The 11793-nt window shown below is 40.6% G+C and overlaps 1 protein-coding gene across 1 annotated transcript in view; it reads left to right on the top strand.

Moving 5' to 3' along the window:
- Positions 1 to 417: 417 nt before the first annotated feature.
- Positions 418 to 11793, top strand: part of SLC25A36 (solute carrier family 25 member 36) — a 39079-nt gene continuing 27703 nt past the window's right edge. Inside the window, exon 1 of the mRNA XM_043474260.1 lies at positions 418 to 714. Within this exon, the coding sequence (XP_043330195.1) occupies positions 674 to 714 (41 nt within the window). The 5' untranslated portion in view covers positions 418 to 673. The remainder of the gene's footprint in view (positions 715 to 11793) is intronic.

The raw sequence follows: 11793 nt of genomic DNA, 5'->3' as shown, positions 1-11793 counted from the left end.
AGCAGGAGGCAAATGGAAATTTTCTGTACCTTCGTTTCAATTTTGTTGTGAATGTAAAACAGCTCTTTAAAAAAGAAACAAGCAGTCCTTAAATCAAATCAGAGATTGGGCCGGCTCGCACCCCCACTCCGCTTGCATACCAGGAACCCAGACCTGGAGCCGGGGGATCGAGGAGTTCGAATCCGTTAGGCTGCTCAGGTCGAGACCGCACCGGGCTCAGCCCTCCGAACAAACGCTTGAGGTGCGAGGACACCGTGACCTACTACCCTCCCTGCACGCGCTCTGGCCCCGCCTCCCGGCCCCTTTCATTGAGAAACGCCTTAGCGATCACGTGAAAGAGGCATGCCGGCTGCGTGACGTCACGCAGCGCGGGCCAATGGTAGCTTCTGTTTATGTCGGGGGCGGGGGGGGTGGTCGGAATATTCATCCCCATTTCGCCGCCGCCGCGCTGCCCTCTAGCGCGGGTGATGAGCGCCGAGCCAGAGCGGGAGGCGGCCCGGCTGCAGCGCTAAGGGGAGGGCCGCGCCGGCTCCTTCTGCAGCCGCGTCTCCGTCAGCTCCCCTCGCCGTCACTGGGGCGCCGTGCTGCTCCAGGCCGGGGCGGAAGCTGCGGCCTTCGCGGGCGGTCGGATCCGCGTCCCGCCTCAGCGCCCGGAGGACATGCGGGAGAGAGAATGAGCCAGAGGGACACGCTGGTACATCTGTTTGCTGGAGGGTACGTTGCAGCGGGGGCTTGCGGACGGTGGTTGAGGGCTGAGGCCGAGGGCCGTGGCCTGAGACGCGGGCTAGAAGGGTGAGGGGGATGCGGCCCGGAAGCGCAGGGGTGAGGGGACTGGAGCTGGGAGCCGAAGAAGCCCAGAGGGCTGAGGCCCAGGCAGGCAGGGTGGGAGGGTGAAGCCGGCTGGACGTCAGGCTTTGGGCCCGCGGAGCCGGAGCAAGGCCTGGGGAGTGGCCGGCGGCGCTGGGGTCCACGTAGGCCCACGTAGGCCGCGTCGGGGATGCGCGGCCGCGGGAGGACAGTAGCTGCAGGCCTCACGTAGGTTGCCCGGTCTGGTCGGGGGCGGCAAGTGCGGAGGCCGAGGACAAAATGGGCGCCGCACCTCCTCCTTCCCTCCCTGGCGCGCGGGCTGCGGCGGGGCCTCACGTAGCTCACGCCCCTCCTCGAACCTCGCGCGGCTGATTTCCGGGCGCTCGTCGGTCCCGGTCAGTCGTCCTGGAGCTTCCGGCTCCAGCGGGAAGGCTTTGGGGTTCGGTTGCTCGCAGTAGCTGTCTGTTTCTAGCTCAGAAGATTTCCTTCCTGAGCTTTTCCAGGTTGCGAGGTGCTGTCTCAAAGCGACAGTGCGTACGGGGTCAGATTCTTTAACTGAAAATCAACCCTCTTGCACATCCGCTGCTTTTCGTCCGCTTAAAGAAGAAAAGTGGGGGTAGGGGAGAGGTCAGAAGCTTTGACAATAGTTACTGTTTGTACAAGGTTAAGACTGAAAGTCTTAATTCCCTGTTTGCCAGCCTGAGTGCTACAGATCTTTTGTTCAGCCAATTTAGTCTCCTTTTTTAGGTTGTTCTTTCCAAATTTGGAGAGGCATAGCAATTTTAAATTTAGAAGCTACTACTTTTTTGCAGGGTCATAAAGAGTCTTATCAAAAATGGATAAGACGAATTATGCTGAGGTTCTTTTCTGCCTTTGTGACCATATAAAGTCGCATCCCCTCAAAGCATGCAGTTTATTTCTAAATCAGCTACTTTGAGAATATTAAACTAATACTTACGCGGTTCGGTTCACAGTGGCTTCATTGGAGTTAGACGTGTGGACTCTATTGCCAGTGATGACCATGCTTTCCTTAGGTTGGCACATTGACTCAACAAACACTGTACACCACTTGTGGACCAGGCACTGTTCTGACATTAAAGTACTTTTCATGTAGTTTGTGAGACTCCGTTTTGGTAGGGTTTGCTTTCTGTATTAACTGTTTAGCAATAATCTTGACAAATTAAATCATTTTTAAACCGATAAGCCGTGTAGGTATTCTTGTAAAGATATCTTGTTGTGCAAATAATTGGGTTCCCTTCTGTAATTAGATCATAAGGTAATTCTTGAAAGTTAGACACACATCTACTTCTGGCCACTATTTTAATCTGAGTGAAAAATGGGCAAACTCTTTGATCTCAGTTGCTTCATCTCTAAAATGAGAACGTTGAGACGGTTTCTAAGGCCCTGTTCTAGGTCCTAAAATTTTTATTGCTCTACATACTGTCGAGTTTTGTTTAAAATGTGCTCAGTCACATCCGACTCTTTGTGAACCTATGGACTGCAGCCCACCAGGCTCCTCTGTCCATGGGATTTTCCAGGCGAGAATACTGGAGTGGGTTACCATTTCTTCCTCGAGGGGATCTTCCCCACCCAGGGATTGACCCCTCATCTCCTGCCTTGTCAGGCAGATTCTTAACCAGGGAGTCGCCTGGGAAGCCTTGTTAAAAATAGGGCATATTTATTTGCAATGTTAGCTTGATTGCACTAATTTCCCAGTTTGGGAGCCCCTCTACCCCTCCATGCTCCACTATTTTGGCCTTGAGAATTCCATGGTCTGTATCGTCCATGGGAATCACAAAGAGTCGGACACCACTAAGTAACTTTGACTTTTCACTAGCCCCCAAAAGAGAACTTAGTGTGTGCAGGTTATTTAGAGTTTTAAATGAAGTACTTGTTTATAGGACCTGACATAAGATAGATGCTCAGCCTCATAAATTCTTCCTTTGCATCCTGTCTCCATTATATGTTTATATGTAGTTGCATAAGTTATTTCAGTAAAATTTGGCTTATCTTTCTTAGAGAAACATTAGAGCTAGGAAGGATGGTAAAGATCACCTGGCTTAGCTCCTTCAAAATATGGGGAAATACCAAGGTATAAAAAATGTATTTACCCAAAAAAAAAAAATGTATTTACCCAACATCAAACAACTTTTAATACATGCTGAGTGAGAGGTAAATAATCTCTTAGGAACCTTCCAGCTCTGTCTTAAATGAAATCAGTGCTGTGGAATGTTCTGAAAATCTGTATCCTAAGCATTGTGGAAATGCAAATTGACTTGTGGGTAACTTTGTTCTTGGTTGAAGATGTCTGAGTGGTTCACCTGGTAAATAATCTGCCTGCTATTGCAGGAAACATGTTCCATCCCAGGGTCAGGAAGATCCCCTGGACAAGGAAATGGCAACCTTCTCCAGTATTCTCACCTGGAGAATCCCATGAACAGAGGAGCCTAGTGGTCTACAGTCCCTAGGGTGGCAAAGAGTTGGACACAACTGAGCATGCACACAGACAGTATATCTCAAGTTGTGTATTTAGGCAATCATTTCTTGGACCTTCTTTATAGAAAACTAGATTTCATTTTTTTTATCATGATAGAATTATGTAAATTAAAAGTTAGGGAAACTTATTTTTTACTTTAATAATAACCAGATAGAGAAAAGTAATTCTTTTTATTAGCTGTTGTGCAAGAACCAAAAACCTTTCACAGTCACATTTAATCATTAGACAAAAATCATTTTAAGATAGAACCTTGGAATTGTTTTCGTGATGATTATAATCGTATGTATTCAAATATGTGTTTGCATCTCAGATTTTTAGGAGCCTTGTAGTGCTATTATTAAATCAGGAAATTTTGGAACATTCTAGCACTGGACCTTGGGTCTGAGTGACAGCCTCACATGTGTAACTCATGCTTCCTTTAACACACCCTTTGGTCCCATTAAGTTTTTGTCAGGGTTAATATTCAGAGTAAGGTCATCGGTTAGGCTGTATTAACAGAGGCCACTCATGACAGCCTGCAAAAAGGATGTATGTACAATTTTATTTTAGCTATACTTTTAATAACAGTGTTTGTGTATGAAGGTTTAAGCAGTATGTTTTACATTCTTTGATAGATCTACATTGTTTACTTGTGTGTCAATTGCATATGTTCACCAAGAAGCAGTTTGGGGTTTTTTTCTATTTGAGACAGATTGCCTCAAATGGGAGGAATAAATCTCCAACTTAGGTGGATGAATTTTTTTCCTATGTAGCTCCTGTGACAGTGAGAGCTTAAAACATACAGTGGGAAATCTCAGGTTATCTAAGATTGTTTATATTTATATCCTGGAATTAACCCAGTCATTTATTAAACCGTTTATTTTTCATTTATTCAGTAAGAATCTCCAGTGGGTGTCAGATATCTTGATTCTGCAGAAATTTTGTCATAATATGTTAAATGACTTCACCTGTTTCCTTGTAAGATCTGGGCAGAAGTAGAATACTTAAACGTATAATTAATGTGGTTTATATACAGTTTACTTTGTCTACATTTTTGCTTAGCCTTATTTTCATGATTTTTGCAACTTTTTCTCCTTAAAAATACATTCTTTAATTCTGCCTGATAGATTGTAAGACTAAGGTAAGTTGCTTATCCTGATGTAGAATATTCTCGAAGAAAGTTACGTTCCTCTAAGGAGATTATTGTGGTATAGCATTGTGAGTCAGGAACCCCTGGGAGTTCCCAAGAACTTTTGGTGGTCTGAGATGTTAAAGCTCTTCTCATAAAAAAATTAACACATTATTGCCTTTTCACTGTTGACGTTTGGACCACTGGTGCAAAAGCAGTGATGCCTTAGCATGCATCAAGGCAGCATCCCCAGACTCTGTCGGTAGTCACTAGCACTTGCCCTTTAAAAACACAGGTTCACTTAAGAATGTTTTTGAAACAGTAAAAATTAGTTTTAAATCTTGACGCTTGTGTATACAACATTTTATATTCTGCGTGAGAAAATGGGAAACATGAATAAAGTACTTCTGCAATTGTTGCAGCCTCAAACTGAACTAGCCTCTTTTTTCATGAGAACCACTCGACTGTGACTATTCAGACTTGAATATTTGGCAAATACTTTCTCAAAAAAAATGAAAGACGTGGGCCTGTTGCTTCGAGGAAAACCACTGGTAGCATTTGTTGCCATGTGATAAAATCTGAGTTTTGAAGCACTAATTGGAACTTTTGAAATCTTGAATAGACAGGGAATGTAATTTTTAAGATATTGTATAATAAAATGTATCAGCATTTGAAAGACCTGCATAATCTAGTGAACCAGTATTTTTCAAATGACCAGTGCATGATGTTATAGAATAATACATAGGTAAAGGAGTCAGAACATAAAGCAATGGATTTTAATGTAACAAAGTGAAAGTTTATTTGTATAGTCCAGATTCCATATTGCAGCTAATTTCCAGAGCCTACCACATGTCCAGTTTTAAAGTAACATTGGAAAATGCCCACAAGTATCTGAAAAGGGGGGGGTTGAATTGTTATGCTAAGTAAATTATATCATTAGTTAAAAGGTTTCAGTGCCATGGTTGAGGAACAATGGAGCAGGATAAAAGGGAATCGTGGGGGTGGGGGACACTGTAGTTCCAAGTAGCAGAGTCTTGGTGGAGTCCTAACTGAGAAGGTGCTTTTGAATAAAGACCTGGAGGAGAGAGCGTTAACTATTTAGGTAGACCAGGCAGTGAAAAGGCCCTTGGGTAAGTATAGTCAGAGTAATAGAGCCTTATTAGGCCATTTGGCTTTTTTCCTGAAATGGGAAGAGTCACTGCAGGAGTTTTCAAGGCTAACTCTGGTCGCCGTGCATAGAATACACTGTACATAGGGCAAGGCCAGAGGTGAGGAAATGATTCAGCTATTGAAATAATCAAAATGAGAGGCAACAGTTCTTCAGAGAAGATTGTAATGTATGTGACATGTGAAGAAAAATTAGTGACTGCAAGATTTTTAGTTCGGGCACCTGAAGGAGGAAGAAATTATTGTTAATTAAAATGGGCGAGATTGCAGATGGAATAGGGCTGGGGTGGAGGAAGATAAGTATGTAGTTCCATTTAAGACGTAAGTTTGAACAGGATGCATGTATTAGGCGAGCCCAGAAAGGAGGTCTGGACTAGAAACAAACATTTAGTCATTAATGGTATATAGATGGTAACATGAGCTTACATGATGTCACTAAGGGAGTAAACATAGGGCAAAAGAGAGGACCTCTAGAAATTTCAGCAAAACAGATCAGAACAAGAGGAACCAACAAAGTAGACCACAAAAATGTGTTCTGAAAGTCAAATGAAGAAACAAATGCATACAGTATTAGGAGAGTGGCTGATTAGTTGTCTTATGTCATTGTCTGTTAAGATGAGATCTGAGAGTTCTTAATCATTGAATTTAACAGTTGTGGAGACCTTTGGTTACTGTGATTAGCGGTTTTCAAGGCTTAGCTGGGAGTGGAAATCTGATGGAAGTGGGAGAGAAATTAGACAGTAAATGGAATTTTGAGATTTGTTGCTGGGGGCGGGCAAAGAAACAAAGCAATAATTGGGGGAGGGAGTTGTTATTTTTACTAAACCTATCTCATACCCTTAGTATATTCTGCTTCTGTAGTGAATTTTAATCCTGATATTTTTGTTTTTCCATGTTTATTTTAGTTGTTGGTCAACGTCTTTTTTTTCAATATAATTAGTGCTTTGATTTTGCTTTAGCATTTTGAAAAAGCCTAGCTTGTTAATTTTTTTCTGCATGAGAAGCACTACAGATACCCACCCCCACCAAGTACCATTACTCTCAACCACATCTCACATCTGTCTGACTTTTCATAAGTTATTCTTTCAAGTATATAGAATATGTCTTTCATTCTTCAAGAATTTGTATCTTGCTCAAACATTAAAACTTCAGAGTAAGTACCTCTACAAATATATTATCAGAGAAAACAATTTTCAGTAAGACTTCCTAAACATGGTTTTTATCGAATTTCAAAGACGGGCTACATTTTTGTGATTGCAAAATTCTGACATTTTAATGAGTCTTTTTCTTAGAGGTATTTCTTAATTTGACTAATGTCCTAATTAGGAAATTATAGGGAGTGTTACCTGCAGCAGAGAGATAACAGAATATTTTAGCCTATTCACTTTGCAAAGCTAAACACTGCTATTGTTTGACAAAATAGGTTTGCTTGGTGTTAACAAATATATTTCTAAAGTACCTATTATATATATGTACATACATATAAATATATGTGTGTGTGTACACCTCAATATTGTGGACCCAAGCAGAATAGACTGTCCATTTATGAATTACCTTGCCTAGTAAAAACAAGTGTCCTGATCCATACATGCTCAAAAGGTCAGAATCAGAGATATATGTGTAACAACCACAGTCTTAAATCCCATTGCTTTTTCATGATCCATCCTTCCCTTGGGCCTTCCCTGGTGGCTCAGACAGTAAAGAATCTGCCTGCAGTACAAGAGACCTGGGTTCAATCCCTGGGTTGAAAAGATCCCCTAGAGAAGGGAATGGCAACCCACTCCAATATTCTTGCCTGGAGAATTCCATGGACAGAGGAGCCTGGTAGGCTACAGTCCTTGAAAGAGTCGGACAGGATTGAGGGACTAACACTTTCACTTTTCATCCTTTCCTAAGGAGAAACCTGGGGCACCAGTTAGATTCTTCCACAGATATGTCTAGTAAAAGTTTCTAAACCCAGAGAAACTGAATCTAGTGGTTCAGGCCCTTGAGGCTGTCCTGATGGTGGCGTTCTGCATATGCACTGACCCTAGGGATTTATGACTCTTGGCATCGTGGCTGAAACTGATATGCTTGTTACTCATGTTAGTGAATAATTTCTTTTTCCCTTTCCCTATCTTCCCCCAACCTCTCAAGTTTCTGATTCCTGTGTTGCTGTAACTTGGGTGTAGGAGAGTACTTTAGGGCCCTCAGAGGCCTCTCTCTTTCTTAAAGACCTGTTTTCCCAGATTTTTTTGTGTTTTGTTTTTTAACCAGTTTCTTGGTTACATTGTGCCTAGCTTCAAGGGGAAAAAAATTCCATTCTAAGCAGCTTTTAGTCTCTGCTTTACTCTCAAGGGATCTGTAGGCCCTTGAGTAGTTAGAACCTCTGACATGTCAAATTTTTTTATCTTGGTTATATACTATAAACAAGAAGAAGCAACATTGGAAAGTTCTGAGACATTTACACTCCCAAATTACCATAGGCTAAAAATGTGTCTACAATCCAGTGAATTCCTGGGGAGACTTGATTTACTTATTGTATAATTTCTCAAACATCATGAAAATAGAATAGTTTTAAACGTCTTGTAAAGATGTTTGTTGATGACCATGTTAAACAGTGTTTAGATATTCTGTAAAATCAATTCATAGTTACATGGTAAGCTCTCACCAAGCAGCCTTGGCTTCATATCTTTAAAAGGTGTGACATATGCCTTTGAAACTTTAAAATGTGCATTGATCCAAGTATTCATAGTTCTACTAAGAGAATGTAGTTGAAGCTTTTTAACCTGGATATAACAAAGGTATAACAAACAAATTTACATTACATTTAAGTTTTACTTGATTAGAAACCACCCTTGCTAGATTTTTGATGTTGCAGAATATGCTCTTGTGCTGTCAAAGTTGGCTATTCTCTCTTTGGAATTGTTTGCTAATCAAACCTTTTAAAGCAAATGTTTGAGACACTTTGAATTGTAACTTTTAACAGTAAAGCATCCAACTTAGTACTTTTATTAGTAGCAAATTACATTGGTGACACCTTGCAATCTTAACTCAATGGCCACATCACTGAATCACCGGGACTCGGGACCACTTAGAAGGTTAGTGCAATGAGGCTCTGCTTTAAGGCCCTGCAGTGGAGATGGTCAGGGGAAATATGAAAGGAAGTTTAAAATGTAGAGCATGTGAGACGTGAAGATAGTCAGTTATCAGAAAGCCTCTTTGTCCCTTTATCTCCCTTTGAACTGATGCTTGTCCTCCAAAACCACAGGAGCATGCTTGGTGTGTTAAATTAGAGCAGAGGTCAGTGTGGTCGGAGCAGAGGGAGAAGGGAAATAGATGAGATTGTGTGAGGTTTTATAGACCGTTGTGAGGACTTTGGCTTTTAGTCTGAATGACATAGGCAGTCTTTGAAAAGACTTGATCTGACTTAAGATTTCAATGCAGTCACTTTATCGAGTATACATGGGAGGGAGTGGGGCAAGGGTAGAAGCAGAGAGACACTAATTAGGTTGCTCCAGTAACCTCAATACAATATTGTGGCTTAGACCAGGGTGGAAATGGTGAGAGGTAGGTCACAATTCAAAATTTATTGTGGAGTTCTGAGTCAAAGACATTTGCACAAACACACCATTTTTCATGGAGTCCATTGAGTCCCAGAAATGTCAACCACATTCTCCAGGTAAAAACCCTTGCTGTTTTTAAAGGACATTTACTGCTAAAATTTTGATTAAAAAGTTATTTGAAAATAAAGATGTATGCATGAGGCTTTTAAAAAAGCTGCTGAAAGATCACAAAAACCATTTCCCTGCTGCCTTACCCCATGTCTCCTTCCCAGTGGGAACTTATTTTATCTGTTTAATCATTAGGTTTAGAATTCTAGAATAACTTATCTTCTGCAGTTGTTGAGAAATCTGATGTTATTATGGCCTCTTAACGTATGTGATCTTTTGTTCTTTCTAGAAGTCTCTGCTTCTGTCCTTGCCCCACTACCTCCAATGTATACTCAGTATTTTGAGGGATTGCAGTATTGTAACTTGACGTGAGTTTCTTGGCTCCATTGTACCTGTTAAACCTGAACTCAGAGTTTGAGTTCATGTTCTTCAGAGAATTAGGCTTCTGCCCTGGAATACAGTTTTACCCACTGTAGGTGGGGGAGGGAGAGACTACACCCTGAGTATCCCACTTTGCTTCATTACCTGTCAGTGTTCAATTCTTTGCCTGTCTCCATCTTGAGTACTTGGTGCTCTTGGTCTCTAGACCTCTAAGGGGGCTCAGCAGGGCAAAACTGTTACTCCTCTTTGGTATTTCCTTCTGCAAGCCTTTCTTCCTCTTTGCCTAGACAGTTAATCCTTCCCATTTGCTTCACTGCTTGAAACCTTTCTCCTCTCTTTGTCCCTGTGGCGTTTTCCTTTAGACAGTGGAGAGGAGCTAAATCTAATGTAGTTATTCCTGTTTTCACAAAATAGGGATTTTAAATGTTTATCAACAGCAATAGTTTTGTTCTCTACATCGATTAATGATGATTTCAGTGTACAAAATAATTACTTTAAAATAACTTAAAGCAGCATGAGAAACACTGGAGTATTACTCTTGTACTGCATACCTATTGCATTTTATAACGTGAAACTCCTTCAGGACAGTGTAGGTGTTTGTGTGTATAACCCTTACACTTAGCCCAGCTCTGTACAGTTTAGATCTTCATATATTTTATTTATTGAGGTGTTGTTTTTTTTTTTAAGGAATCATACTGTATATGTCTAGTTTGATCTGGCCCATTTGTAATAGTTCCGTTAAAAAAAATTTAGTTGCTATTATCAGTAATTGACACTGACAACTTTTTTTTTTATTTATGTAACTTTATTGGTAAAAAAAAATCAGTTCCTAGCAGAACATTAGTTGATCACTCATCCATTGATCCATTGCATCATTTATTCAGTGCTTTATTAAACTGTATTGGAAGGTAGATTAATCTACTAATATCTCCAAGCCTCCTAACAACGTAAATGAAGGTTACAAAATGTTTGAAACCCTATTTTGGAAGAGTCGGACATGACTGAGCAACCCACACTTTCACTTCACTTTTCTTTGGAGCACAAAAGGCTGTTTGACTTCCAATTTCCATTCTCTGTAGGAGAACAGGTCATTCCTTTGTTGACATACATAAAATCACATCACATTTTCTGTTCTACTGATGCTATAAATTCAATACTAGTTTTCCAGCCACATCAGTTATGAACATAAAGTATATTATGTAGCCTCAAATCTTTTTAACCATGGAAGGCTTAAACAAGAATGGATGCTCTTAGAATAGTGCTGCTTCCTTTGATGTGACAACTCAGCATCCATCTCCCTCCCTCTGAGATGATTCCCCAGCATGTTAGAGCAGTGAGAAACCATTTTACTCGCATCACCAAGGCAGAGTGGAGACACTGGCCAGCAAGCCTTGTGAGGCATAGATGCTGTTTTTCCCTGTTAGGTTGGTTGGTGGTTTCCTTTGTTAATGTGTGTGTCTCTCAGAACCAGGAATGATTGAGTATAGGTAGTCATTCCTATGTGCTAACTTTACTTTTTGTTTCTATAGAAGGAGTTTATGTTCACTGTGAAAAGACCGAAAACATATTCTTTTTCTTTTTTTGAAAACATATTCTTTACAGAATGTAAAATCTGCATGTTTATTACATGCTCTTGGCCTGTTGGATTTTATGTAACTAAGCCTCCAAAGTAAATATATTAAACAGCTTTTTAAAAGCTAGGCAAATGCAGATTAGAAACAAGTATGATTTACTGTAAATAAATCACTGTTACAGTCTGAATACAGCATGGTCTACCACATAGGCTCTCTTGAGTTTACTGTGATGGTCATCCCTTATTACATAATCTCAGCCATTGACATAGATAAACTGGCTTCTGTTTAGGGTACTCCTTGGGCCTTATATATAATTAGGTCTTTCATTGTATTTCGTAGCTGAAAAAATCAGTTTATTATTCACTGAGTACAGAAGTCTCTTGGATTACTTACTTTTGTTTCAAATCTTTCATAGCCTCTACTATACTTTTATAGCCTCTGCTATTTTTGAAAATATAATTATGGTTTTGATATTTTTTGTGGGATTAAATTTTTTAATTTTCTACTTAAAGCCATAAGTGGAGTTTTTGAGAAATTAATTGTTTGGTTTCCCAGTACTTACAAAGGTTTGCTTATACTATGCTTACTATACTGTAATCTATTAAG

The sequence above is a fragment of the Cervus canadensis genome, chromosome 7, assembly GCF_019320065.1.
Source record: "Cervus canadensis isolate Bull #8, Minnesota chromosome 7, ASM1932006v1, whole genome shotgun sequence".
NCBI lineage: Eukaryota > Metazoa > Chordata > Mammalia > Artiodactyla > Cervidae > Cervus > Cervus canadensis.
Note: the sequence above shows the minus strand (reverse complement) of the source record. Positions and strands in the feature narration are given on the sequence as shown.